We start from the raw sequence: 13,881 nt of genomic DNA, 5'->3' as shown, positions 1-13,881 counted from the left end.
TTTCCCTATATCTTTGAAGTCTCAGGTACTGGTCACCAATAGAGACAGGAGAATAAATTATACATAAACCCCAGAATTTCCAGCTGTCTGGTTCTAAGTCTGTCCAGAGAAAGCATTAGTGTTTTCTACATGATAACTGAAATGTGAAAGTGATGAACAATTCCTTTGTCTGTTGGACAGTAACTGATCTCTTAAGAGCCACATTCGTGTCTAGAGCAATCACGGTTGGCTTCATTAGGGCCATTGAATGAGGTTTGTTTTTTCCAGCCCTCTCACAAAATGATCACAACAATTCAAATCTTAATTTCTCTGAAATCCAAAGCGCATAATCATGTTAGGATCAGTCTCCAAGGCAGTCACTTATCAAACAGATGGATTTTCCAACGAAAAAGAAGCCTGATGCACTTCAGCACTGCTTGTTTTGAAAAATACCCGAGACACTAATTTCCTGCCTTTCAAAGAATAGTTCATCCCAGTGATTAAGCTTTAGTATCCTCCTCCAAAATCACAATCTCCAACACACCGTGGACAACTTCAAGAAAACATTAGCAATCTAACTCGCATACACATGCTCAACAGCTGAAATGCCTGCCTTTCTTTTCTATGCTTGCATGCCCATAATAGCAGGCTCTTTTCTTCCTGCCGCTCTTAAGCAGATGATGATGGTTAATTAAATTAGTCCTTCACCTTTTATAGGAGGTGAAGGACTAGTTATAGGACTACTATAAAGGTCTCACCTTCTGTGCTTTGCACCTTTATTAGTGCCAGTGAATGCCCAACACTTCCTTCCCTGTCAGCATTTTATTGTATTTTTCCTCCTCAATTCACCTAGCATACATGTAGAGAACTGCATGAGATATATGGCAATGGAAAAATCAAGCCCCTGGAGTCTTTAATATGGATAAATGTTATGAAAAGGATATTTACCAGGTGAAATACAATAAGCATTCTTCATATCATCACATCGGATTGTCTGGTGCTATATAAAAGCAATGTGATATTCTTCCTCTTATTTTAAGTCACGTTTTTGTTTTTAAACCCTGCCTCCAAGAAAAATAAATCATAACGTTGTAACAATGTCTTTTCAAAGCAGCATAGTTCTCAAAATCCACATTCTTACTGTTACCTGTAATTTTAAATAGAATTTAGAGGCACGTATCTGAGTTAAACTTATATCCTCTGGTAGGAAACATTATTGTATGTTCAAAGTCTTGCGTATGATTGACAAGGCAACTTAAATACTGGAGGAGGAGAAGGGAAGAAAGAGAAGGAATGAATAATCTCTTAAAGTAGGACCAGGCTTCCTTGTTTCTAAAGCACCCAGATTTGGGTCTAAACGTCTTAGATGCTCAAATTTCATCTGGTTTGACCGTGAGCCAGGGGACTACCCTTCTTTGTATCCTTGGCAAAAGCCAAAATCTAGACTAATCTTGCTATAACTGGTTGCATTAGAAATGAAGTTTTGCTGAAATTCAAGGTTTCAATATTAACAACAAATAGAGACTGACAGGGCTGATTTGCAAAAATGGGATACTGCTTGGGCTTTTAGAGAGTTGATCGCACATGCTTCCCACCCTGCAGCTAGCAGCTGAAGAACAAAGTCATATTTAATATATCACTATTACTATACCATCAGCATCTGAAAATAAATCCGATTCACAGTGCTGATTTTAATGATGCAAAAAGCGTGGGTTAAATAAGAATAAATGGGTAAGTGAAAGAGAAACAAAATCATGAGTTGCTCTTACTTGGGCATTCTGGATTTTTTTTTCCCTTCCTCTTCCCAGGGCACACATCACATTGCAAAATGTTCATTCACAAAATAGAGCTTGACATTTGGGGAAGAAGGCGGAATTCAAAATAAGTCCGCCTAATCACCCAACACAGGGCTTGAAAAGTTGCACATAAATTAGCTTTTATCTGGTACTAAGGCTACTGAATAGACAGAAAGGATTTTGGTGGAAAAAAGTTGGTTGTCAGGATTTAGCATGAACAATTATTTTTCACCTTTGTGGGGAGATTAACACCTTTTTTGCATTTCTGGTTTTCACTTGACAAATGCAGAATTGCACTCATAATTTTCTCTCAAGATGAAGACCCAATAGAAAAGACCCAATAGAAAAGACTCTTCAGCCTCTTTCTGCACCCTAACAACTTTAAATAATCAACCCACCTCACTTTTTTAACCTACAGGCACAAACTCCTGGGCAGAGATAGTGTTTCATAAGGAGGGGTAGGCTGGCACAGAGCCCGGGATGGATAACTTATGGCATGAGATTGTGCAGGGACTGGAGAAGGTGCAGAAAACACAGCCAACAGATATTGCATTTGGCATGCTATCCTTTTTCAATAACATTGCCTCTCTGCACATTGCACCTAAATCAGCCTTGTCAAGCATAGGACTTGTACTTTTTTTTCTGGAGATACATAATTAAAGCACTGTGCTATGCTTCTATTGATTTTTGCAGGTTATCTTCTGTCTGGACTGTAGGGTGCCTTTCCCTCCGGGGAAGGGACAAGCAAGACAACAGGGCACAGGACAACTGAATCTTATCCTTGTCGAAGATAGGGTGTTATGGAGTCCCCAAATGCAGATGAGACACAGATCCCGAACAGATGGCTTTGCAGGGCCAGGGCAGAAAAGCACACAGAAGGCAAAATGGTAACCACAGCCCCATCACTTCAGCCTCCAGTGCCCCAAAACATTACCTGTTGTGAACCTTGGCTTAGTGGGTGGCTCCTGTACGGACATTGGGAAGGTGGCCGAGGCAGGTGAGGACTGTGCACGGGACAGAGGCCGATGCCCTCCGAAAGAGACGGGCATGCCAGCTGCCTCCAGTGATGCCTGGTAGTTTCTCAGCTGGTGAATACGTTGCTGCTCCAACAGAAGGGCTTGCTGCAGGGAAAAGAAGCAGGTAGTTGCTGAAAGTCTGTGTGGTGCCTTCGTAGATGGGTTTTTAAGAGTTTTTAAAGTTCGCAGGCTTGGAATCCTTTCCCTGATAAATGAGCAGATGCACACATGTGCAGCAAATGAAGACACGCACATTTCTGGAGCAGTCAGGCAAGTGCAACGTGTTCAAACCACAGCCCTGAAGCTGGTGAACACTGGTAAGGTCATTACTAGAAACAGCCCCATCCTCCCCTCGGGTCTGGCCACATCTTCCTCCCCCTGTGCCTCTTCACTGCTGCAGTGGTGTATTTAGCAGTGTGATGCTCCAGACCAGGGAATGAGTCCAGCTCAACCAGACCCCAGGCAGGAGAGGGAGTTTTCCACCGAGCTGGTTCTCTGTGCAGCCGCACCATCAGCTGGACAGGCTCTTGGTCAGAAGGGATGGCTGTTCCAGCTTGCCACACTCCAACCACAGCCCAACAACCTTCTCATTTCCTCTATTTATTCCCTCTCCTCTTTGAGGCAAAACAATGGCAGAAGACATAATATCTTTAAGACTCCTCAAGTGTGACCACGTATCCAGGACTAGGGCTGGGTGGGCTGCACTTTCAGAGGAACGGTATCACCATGGTCCATCACTAGCAGCACATTACATTTTATTTATTTACTAAGACAATGGTGCTCAGATGTGACTATATAAATCAAATAACACTTTGTACAAGCACGGGCAGCAACAGCATTGATCCTTCAAAGCAGCGCTGTTACAAAGAAAACGCTGCTCAGTAAGGAATGGAAAATGTAGTCTCTGAGCAACAGCCAGTGACACCCATGTGGGACAGGCAAGTCAGCTCCTCAGTGCTAGGAAGAGGGCAGTGAGCAGTGAGATGCAAATGACTACAGGGAGCAACCAGTTTGCACCTGATTCACAGACACTGCAACTGCAAACCTGGCATGAGTCCACTTCCCCTAGCAAAGGGCTGTGGATTTACTCAGAGAGCTATACCCTGGCATGGCTACAGCAATCTGCTCTTGGCTGCTGATCCCGTGTGGGAGTTACGCACGGCTGTAGGTACAGTCAGAGGCTGAGTGCTAAGGGCTGCAAAGATGAGCAGAGCACTGATGCCTTACGAGAACTGCAATTTTCTCACCTTCATTACTGCTACCACAACAGGGAGACTGACATGTAATTGGGCAGATTACGTTATGCTATGTTATTATTGGATTTATTACTTGCAATCCACAAGCCACTGATGTTTACCCTCAAAAGTGAGCAGAGCTGCAATCTCTGGGATCTCCAGCTCTGAAGAAGAAACCCCATCCAATGAACCTCATCCTTCACTCCCTTATCCAGCCATTCTCCATGGCAGTCAATTTATTTTAAAACATAAAATCCTCTGCCAGTATTCAGGGCTCAAAAATATTAAGACATACTTGTCTTCACAAAGAAACAAAGAGAAAGCGGTTCAATTGCTACAAATGCATCGACTGCAGGTCATCCAGATTGTCCTCCCTGGGACTTCCGAGTTGACATGGTGACTCCAGGGAAGGATGGCACTGATTTTACCTGCAGGTTTCTTCACGTAGCAAATCCTCAAGAGCTGGTTCCCCCTAGCTCCTCCCCCTTAGAGTAGTAAAGGTGACTACCAAGAAACAAACATTCTACAAAGAAACAAGTCCCAAATTTGGTATTTTGCGAGCTCACCTGACGGAAGAGCAGCTCCTGCTCAGCCTGCCTCTGCCCAGACTCCAGCTCCTGCTGCGGCTCTGCTTCTTCCTCATCACTCTCGATGGGTTCTTGCTTCACTTGCACCATGTTGGCCAGCCCTGGGGCCTCCTTTTGGCTTGTGACTCTGTCACCGTATGGCTCCTCCAAAAGGGCTTGGTGTTCCCGTAACTCTTCTTCTGTCTCCTCAGGGTGGCTTTCATGCTGGCGAGCTGGTTCGTTGGGTTTTGATATAATCTGAAAACAACACAGACGTTAACCAATAAATAAAATGTAACTCATCACAGGTGAAGTTCACTCTGTTCTCCTCAAAGAACCAGCTTCATGAAAACAGCAATTGTGAATTATAGCTTTTATTTTATAAACTAGGTTCAAAACAACCACTCAAGAGAAAGGTCAGGTCAACCTTGGCATTAAGCACTATGAAATCCCGTGTCCCAAGTAATGACAACCCCTTCATTTTGCACTTGTTTTTCCCTCTGAAGAAGTAAGAGCCTCTTGCGCCTGCACAACTATGGATGCTACTCCATTCACAGACCCACACAGGAGAAGCATAACCATCAATACATTTGGCAATTAAATTCAAGAGAGACAAAAACCTTCTAAGAAGCTTTCTGCTACCTTGTTTCCCCTGCTTCTTCTTGAATCACCCTCTGAATTTTGTTTGTAAAGTGAGAGGCTGTCGTGGAAAGATTCCTCCAAAACTCGCACTCTTATGAAGTTAGTTAGGAGGAAACTGAGGACACTCAACTTACAGCATCCGTACAGAGCAAACTGCAATAAAAGCATCATTCTAACCAGATCTTCCTAACTAGAGGTACGGAATGTCTCTGAAAGTGGCTGCTAAAACAAAGGGAACAATATAATTTTCACTATAATTCACACAGGCTCAGACTGTTTGAAAGTACACTGGCAAGATAAAATTCACAGTTTTCCATCTCAGACTGCTTGTGATTTTTATTTGGAACAAAAAAAAAAAAAGTGAACTGTTTTTAAACCCAGCATAGGTAAATAAATCAACTTCCTTTCTTTAAAAGAACTCAGGCTGTACCCGTTTCATAGGCTTATAAAGAAACTGCTGAACTTTGAAAGTTGTCAGGGCAGAGCTTTAATAAGGATTAGGTCATTGGTATGAAAAGCAATATTGATTTTAAATCTAATAAAACTAAATCAAAACATGGTTATTGAACACATGCAGAAGGAGTGACTACTTGTAAGTAACTTGCTCTTTGAAGAACAGTGGCTCAAACCTGAAACTAAGCCTTTTTCGCTAAATGTAGGAAAAGGGGCTCTGCCATATAACTTAAACAAACCTATACGAAGCAGATTTAGGCAGACAAAGGTAATATAAAGGGTTAATTGCCTGCAAGTATTACAGCAAGGATGGCAAGAGGTTGCTCATAGCTACAGCAGAGGATCTCAAATGACTGGGGCTCAATCCTTTTAGAAATGGAGCGTTGCAGGGACCAGGATGCCAGGCCATGGCTTTCAAGCACTTTGTGGATTACTGCGTTTCCAATGTCTCAACTCCTGAGGGGAGCAGGACACACAGAAGGGCAGTATCTGGCATAGAAGCTTAAGGCCCTCTAGGCTTCACGTGCCACCCAGGACAGATGGGGGGTGCAGCCCATCCCTCTTAGTGACAAGAGCCAATATTTTTGTGCTGATCAACTGGCTGCTGGCCAGTTGCTGGGTTTCGGTTTCTACAACTGTGGAACCATCTTTGAGAGTCAACAGTTTCTTGGAAGAGATGGGATCTACCTGACTAAACAGGGAAAAAGTACCTTTGCCAACAGGCAGGCCAAGCTGGTAGTCAGAGCTTTAAACTAGAAACAACAGGGGAGGGATTGGTTCCTCAACAAGCAGCTAAGGAAGCTGGGGACAGGGTAGGCAGACCAAGGGCCTGGGGTGGTGTGAGAAGAAAGGAAATGGCAATCAACAAAAAAGAGCTGAAGTGGTATCCCTTTGAGTGCAGGCATGTAAAGAAGGACGTGCCTGCAGAACAGCCTGATGGGAAAGGTCTCAAGCCTGTCCTGGGGAATCAGCACGCTTAGGTGCCTTTCTGAAATGCCTCTACACTAGGGCATGCAGCATGGGGACCAAACAGGAAGATTAGAAGTCTATGTGCAGTTAGAGGGCTATGACCTCCCTGGGATCATGGAGATGTGGTGGGATAGCTCACATGACTGGAGTGCTGGGACGGAGGGAGACAGTCTTCTTAGGAAGGACAGGCTGTGAAGGTGAGGAGGGGAAGTTGCCCTTTATGTGAGGAAGGAGCAGGAACACGTGAAGCTCTGTGCCTTGGTATGCAACTGGAGTCAGTCAAAAGCTTAAATGTCAAGATAAGTGGACAGACCAAGATGGTGGTCTGCCTACCCCCTCTTGTAGTGGGTAGACTGCTGTAGACCTCCTGATCAGGCAGAAGTAGATGAGGCCTTCTACAAACACCCAGAAGCAGTCTTTCACGGGTCCTGGTCTTCATGGGGGACTTTAACTACCCTGCCATCTGCTGGAAGGACAAGACAGCAGGGCTCAAGCAGTCTAGGAGATTTGAGTGCATTGATGATGAATTCCTGACACAGGTGATCAAGATGCCAACAAGGAAGGTGCCCTCCTGGATATGACACTTACAAACAAGGAAGGACTATTCAGGGATGTGGAAGTCACAGGGGCAGCACCGGCTGCAGTGACCATGAGATGGTAAAGTTGAAGATCCGAAGAGGAGGGAACAGGGCAAAAAACAGGACCACAGTGCTGGATTTCAGGAGAGCAGACTTTGGCCTCGGGCATTTTCTTGGAATAGACCCATGGAATAGAGCTCTGGAGATTAGAGGGATCCAGGAGAGCTGGCTGACACTTAAGGATTCTATAAGCTCAAGAAAGATCCATCCCAACAAGTAGGAAGTCAAGCACAGGCTGCCAAAGGCCTGCATGGATAAGCAAGAAGCACCTAACTGAACTCAAGATACAAATAGGTGGTGTAGAAGAGTTGGAAGCAGGACAGGTGACCCAAGAGGAGCAGAGAGTTTCTATCTAATCTTGTATGGATGGTGTTAAGACAGCCAAAGCCAACCTGGAGCTGAATCTGGCAAAGAACATCAAGAAAGAAAAGATGATGACTAGGGAAATCATGAGCCCACTGCTGAACAGAGGAAGGGACCTGGTGAAAAATGTCACAGAATAAGGCCATGGCACTTAATGCCTTCTTTACTAGTAAAACCCCTTCTTTACTAGTAAAACTGTCCTTCAGGAATCCCAGGCCCCTAAGACCAGAGGGAAACCCTGGAGGAAGGAAGACTTACCCTTAGTAGAGGATCACCAGGTTTAGGGAGCACTTAAAAAAACCTGGACATACAGAAGTCCATGGGGCCTGATGGGTTTCACTCACAAGTGACGGGACAAGAGGCAATGGGCACAAATTAAAACACATGAAATTCTTTCTGAACACAAGAAAACACATTTCTTTCTGTGAGGGCTGTCAAACACTTGAACAGGTTGCCCAGAGAATCTGTGGAGTCTGACCTTGGAGATACTCAAAACCCAATTGCATATGGTCCTGGGCAACCTGCTCTCGCTGACCCTGCCCAAACAGGGACATTGGACTAAATGATCTCATGAGGCTCCTGACAACCTAAAAGATTCAGGGATCAAAACTTCTCAAGGATTTTTGTGAAGTACCTTCCGTTCTCCTCACCTCTCCCTGCCCCAGTTTCATTACTCGTAATACACATTGGATAACTAAACCACGTTAAGCTAAAGGTAGTTCTTCCATCTTCCATCAATTTTCTTTAATCTCTCTCTTAGGCTTGGTGAATATAATCTGTTTCAAAGATAATTAAATCATCATAAACCACCTTCTGCTACTTTTTTTTTTTTTTTTTTTTTTTTTTTTTTTGCTTGGATCTAAGGTCTCAAGCTTTGAACTTAATACCTTTTGAACTTATGAACTACACAAGGTAATTGCTGGGAAAATAACTTACAATGTCATTGTCAAATCTAATGGAAATGAGCAGCAGTGTAATTCCCTAGAAGTTTTAAATTATTCCAACTCCATAAGAATGTAAGAATTAAATGAAAACACATGTGTAAAATGCTATAATGAAGGTTGAAAGATCAAGTGGTCAATGACAAGGACATTTCAAACATTCATTTTCCTCTCCTAATACAAAGTGAATCTCTTGGTATGTTATTTGTTCTAGCTGCTGCAACCATATTCTTTTTAAAGGACAATTTTGAAAGAATGCACTTTGTTATGAACATGCTCCATATAATACATGAGTATGTGTATCCTAGGCCCATTAAAACTCCCTAAAAATCTTCCATTTTTGCAATTTTATGAACATGTACTCATGTAATTTAAGAATGTCTAAGGTAATCGAAGTGCAAGGGAATGAATATAAAGTTAAGATATATTTTGTAAGCATTTTCAATTCTACCTGAAACAGTAAACAATTACACAATCCACCATAAATAACTTCTCCTTCCCTTAATTAGGTCTCTAGCTTCCTTTGCAATAAGGTTACTCCTCTGTTTTCAAACACAGTTGCCTCTGGCTATCACACACTGCCACCATAAAACATTGTTAAAGGCAGTGCCTCTCCAGCCTTGAAACAGCTAACTATTTCAGTACAGAAGAAACCATATATCTCTAGTCACAAGCATTTTTAAAAGACTCTATACAGCTGGCACAATTTCTTATCTATGTCTTTGAAATACAAAGAACAAAGAAAAAAAAAATCACAGCAGCGTCAGGTCACAATACAAGGAAAAACAAAGAATTCATAATTTTTCTGTGGAATGCTTCATAAGGAAAAAAAGGCTGCATTTCTTTGCTAGTAAAATTTCAGGTCAGCTGGCATCTAGTATGTCTACCAGATACGACATATCTACTGCTTCATGAGACCTTCTCTGGAGCAATATGTTCTTAGGGCACCAAAAACTTTGAAGATACTGCTGAAGAGGATAGAAATATCTAGTTTACTCATCACAGAGTAATGAAGAGTCCCCAACAGAAAAATGCTTAAGAAGCTCCTATAAGAATATAAATAATGCACTTTTCTTTAGGCAACAAGCGTCACAGGGACCTGTCTGGTTCTAAAATGTGGCTGAAGAGCTCCTTGGAGCAGAAGCAGAACCGATGAACTTCCATAGGACTGCACAGCAAAGCTTCCTATCTGGACAGACCAACTCTGACAAGGTTGTGCACCTCTGAATCTTTCTCTTAAGACAACAAGCAGTTACAGAAGACATTTCTGGTCCCACACAATTAAAAGGACAAGGCTCCTTCAACACTGAACCTTAGTTATCAAAGACTGATAAGAGATGGAAGCTGGGCATGAATTTAAGGAAAACTTGATATAGGTCTATCCTCTATCCCTTTCCTATGTGGGAAAGGGCATCTCTGCTGGAAGGAATACCTCAGTCAAGCCCTTCAGAAACTTCAGTGTTACTGGACAGACTGATGTGCGTCAAAGGGTACAGGTTGGAGGCTGAAAGCAACCACACACACCTTCAAAATTTAGGATAAATCATCACATTTCAATCCAACTCATCCAGGGTTATCTACAGGTAGCAGAAACTCAGAGATCATACTTGACAACGCACCAAAACCCCATTCCACTTTGCCAGATATGTACAGCTGGTCAAAACCTTTTGCAGACAGGGATATGCTGGAAGGTGGTCAAGACAGCACTCCCTTTGATAACTGTCCAGTTTATATCCTGGGAAGTGCAGAGCACACCCAGTGGGGTGGAGTGACTTCCCTATTTTGGGAACAGGGTGGAGTAGCAGAAGGTAGCCTCAGCCTGTGCTGTGCTAGTAACATCAACCTTGCAGAGTCCTGCTCCCCCTTGAACAGTATTGGGGGGGGGGACAGCCACCAGTAAGGTGACACAGCGTGTCCCGCTGACCAGAGGAAGAGAGAAGCCAGGAAGCAAGGGAGAGCACCAGACTGACTCAGGTCTGACCATGCCATGCTGTGCTGAAGCGAGCAGAAACCTCCCTTTCTTTCTTCTGGAGATCAAGGACAAACTCAGGGAAGAAAGAAAACTCTGGGTAACTGGAGACACAGCTTGGGTAAAAATGAGAAAAAAACAGAGGGAAAAAAGAGGTAATAAAAGCTCATCTCAAAAGATGTCTCTATCCTGAGACAGCCAGCCAGTAAGTGCTGGTCTCAAGTCAAGGATGTGGCTAGGAATTAAGAGGTGGGAGGTAGGCGGTGTGGAGCGTGTACCCAGGCTGCGATGCTCAAGAGAAAGGAGAGCACTAGCAGAGAGGCATAAGGCAAGAGTGTATCCACAAGGGAGTGGACATGTGGACAAGTGCTTGGAGAAGAAAACGTATTGCTGGGGGCTTGAATTAATCACTTGGAAACGATAACATAAGCCTTGCTCTTCTCGCTGTCCATACGACTCTTCCCACCTGAGGTACCCCTTACAGAGTGGGAAGACCCTAATTTGTAACTTTTATAGACCAAAGAGAGACCAGAGATGATAAAGCATGATGGGGAGATGCTGAGTTGGGCATAGGCCACATCGGGAGCTGGCAGTCTTCTGCAGCAAAAAAATCTCTTTGATTTTTTTTTTTTTTTCCTCTTGAAGGGATGAGACAGCATGACAAAAATAACTGTCTGAGGCAGCCTACCTGCTGGAAGGACCACGAGACTGCTGGCCTCTGTGCCTAAAGAGGGAAGCACCCAACTGTAACGAATCAAAGAACAGGGACTGCCTGGAGGGGAAAAGGAGCGGAGCGAGAAGAAAACACCTTGGCACCAGCAGAAGCTGTTTTCTACTTCCCCCACCCCGCCAGATAATTGGAGTTATGGGCTTGATTCTACCAGGTACACATCTACTCATTGCCAGATCTGCAGCAACAGACACCTGGCAGAACAAGGGCTCCTGGCAAACCCACTTAACAGCACTCAGGCAGTAATAGGTGTGACAAGGCACAGGCACACCAATGCCAGCATCCCATGTCCTGCTCAACAGCATTTCATATTCAACCGACCGAGACACTAAGCAGGAAGACACCAAAGGAGGTTTTCTGGAGATCTTTTTCAATACTTGTTATACCCAAAGTTACATCCGGGTGCTTCAAAACAAGGCTTCCCTTAAACTGTTCAAAAGGTAACAGTCCTACCTGAATGCTGTGCAACACAACCTAATACATGGTATTTTTCTAGTATTACAAATTAAACATTACATATGAAAACCTACTCCAGGAGTCACTTGAGGCTAAACAGTTAATGTGTTCCAAAAAAGAAAAAAATCAGGAAATAGCAAGGTTAAATCCTAGGTGTTAATAAAAATGTATCCACCCAATGCTGCTGCACCAGACAAATTGAGGCACTGTAGTCTGGCATATGTATGTTGTCATATATATGCCGCAGCAGGAGAAACACCTCACTTTCCAGAGTGTGCTAAAATGGGGTTTACTCAGAACCATAATTTGACCACAGAAGCTCAGTGTTAAATCTGCTTAACAGTGCAATTCAGGGCTAAAAGGGAGATTTATCTGTTCTACTAAGGCTTTGTGAATTATACATCCAGGAGAGTAAAGGCAACGCTATAGAAAGGTAAAAAGTTGAGTTTTCTGGCACAGAACTTACAGAAATCTCATTTGTATGTTTCTCTTTAGAAAGGGAATTGCTGCTTCAAGACCTATCACACTGAAAAGCTAACACTTTTAACTCAAAATACCTGGAGTCTGCTCAGAGAACAGTGTCCTACTTCACCTGGCTTGCTGTCACAACAGAAATACCCCCCAAATGCCAACCTCCAAATGCCACAGAGAACCACAAGCATATCATGGCTCCTCTCTCTCATAGATAAAAGACTAAAATTTGCATCTTAAAAGAGAGCAAAGTCTGCAGAGAAACTGTAATTGCGAAAAGATGAAATGATGTCAGATTGCTGCATGTATTTATCCTATGGCAAAACAAGCCCCATCGCCCAGCAAAGCTCCTCTGACCATGGGGAAAAAACATTCCCGAGGTTTGAATGCTAAACACGCAAAAAGGTAGGAAACACGAGTGCACATTGCCTGTGTAATTTCAGGTCAGTGCTCCCATGCACCAGCGTTCATGTGTAGCTTTTATTTTCGGGACCGTTTAGCATTTACTGGTTTAGGGCACATGCCTCGTTCCAGTCAAAGGTTGTCCAAAGCTCAATTAGCAAGAAGTGATCCAGTATCTTAGCCAGAACCTCATTTAATGTCTCAAACCCTGGTTCTGAAGAAAGAGTTGTTGATTGTTGTTGATTTCTACATATGGCTTTGCAGTGCAATCACTAGAGCACACGAGTGCTCTACAAGTATTAGCATCTCTGTGTTCACAATAACTTGACGGCAAGCAGGGAGCAGGGCTGCTCCACGCCATCAGATGCACAGCTGGGGCAGAGACTATGAAACCCTGCTAGACTGGGGTTTCAGTATGATACGGTTAATTTTAAGATTGCATGTTTTAAGTGTGCAAGCACACCTCTGCAGCTAGCAGCTCCCTTTCCCTGTCCTGCAAACTGTATGGAGAAGCCGAGCATGCTGCTGCAAGCTGCCCACTGGCTGGACCCACTCAGTAGGACACGGCTCTGTGGCAGAGAGGAGAAAGTCAATTCCCTGCCATGGCATCAAACTGCCTTAGCCCTAAGGCCCTTTCTCTCCCTCTTGCATTCCTTATGTGTCCTCTGATTTCTGCAACAGATGAGGCAGCATGCCACCGAGAGCAACCTCACTCTTACCCTTCTCTGTACTACTTTCAGAGTCTTGTAAAAGAGATACCACTTGATTACCAAAAACTGGATCAAAAAGATGCAAAGAAAGAAAAAGTGAGCAAGACTTGCATGGGGCACTTAACTACTCTCGTGTCCTAGCTTGAGTGCTCAGTGAGGCAACTTCAATAATGCTCTTTTCATTCATGCACGTCTTTCATCCCCATTTTTTGGGGGCATTGTGTGGTTTTTGCATTTGTGATTTTTCCCCTCCTTGAAGCAAATGCAAATGTCACCACCAGGTGACAACATGAACACCAGATAAGCAGGGCTGGGATGCTCATTTTCCATACAGAGCCTTGTGGTGAGCCAGGGGAGTCACTCAGTGAGCCTGTTCCAAAATGGGATCACAGAATCACAGAATGACAAGGGTTGGAAGGGACCTCGGGAGATCATCTAGTACAAACCCCCTGCAAAGCAGGTTCTCCTAGAGCATGTTACACAGGACTTCATCCAGGCGGGCTTTGAATATCTCCAGAGAAGGAGACTCCACAACCCCCCTGGGC

General features: G+C 43.8%; 1 protein-coding gene across 5 annotated transcripts in view; it reads right to left on the bottom strand.

Moving 5' to 3' along the window:
• The window catches only part of HDAC4 (histone deacetylase 4), a 245,483-nt gene that overhangs the window by 53,042 nt on the left and 178,560 nt on the right, over nt 1-13,881 (bottom strand). For all 5 annotated transcript variants that reach the window (XM_035890270.1, XM_035890273.1, XM_035890272.1 and 2 more), the window contains exons 12-13: nt 4,593-4,850; nt 2,710-2,896 (exon numbers count right to left, since the gene is read on the bottom strand). In XM_035890270.1, the coding sequence (XP_035746163.1) occupies nt 2,710-2,896; nt 4,593-4,850 (445 nt within the window). The remainder of the gene's footprint in view (nt 1-2,709; nt 2,897-4,592; nt 4,851-13,881) is intronic.

The sequence above is a fragment of the Egretta garzetta genome, unplaced genomic scaffold (assembly GCF_000687185.1).
Source record: "Egretta garzetta isolate BGI_Z169 unplaced genomic scaffold, ASM68718v1 scaffold732, whole genome shotgun sequence".
Classification (NCBI taxonomy): Eukaryota; Metazoa; Chordata; class Aves; order Pelecaniformes; family Ardeidae; genus Egretta; species Egretta garzetta.
Note: the sequence above shows the minus strand (reverse complement) of the source record. Positions and strands in the feature narration are given on the sequence as shown.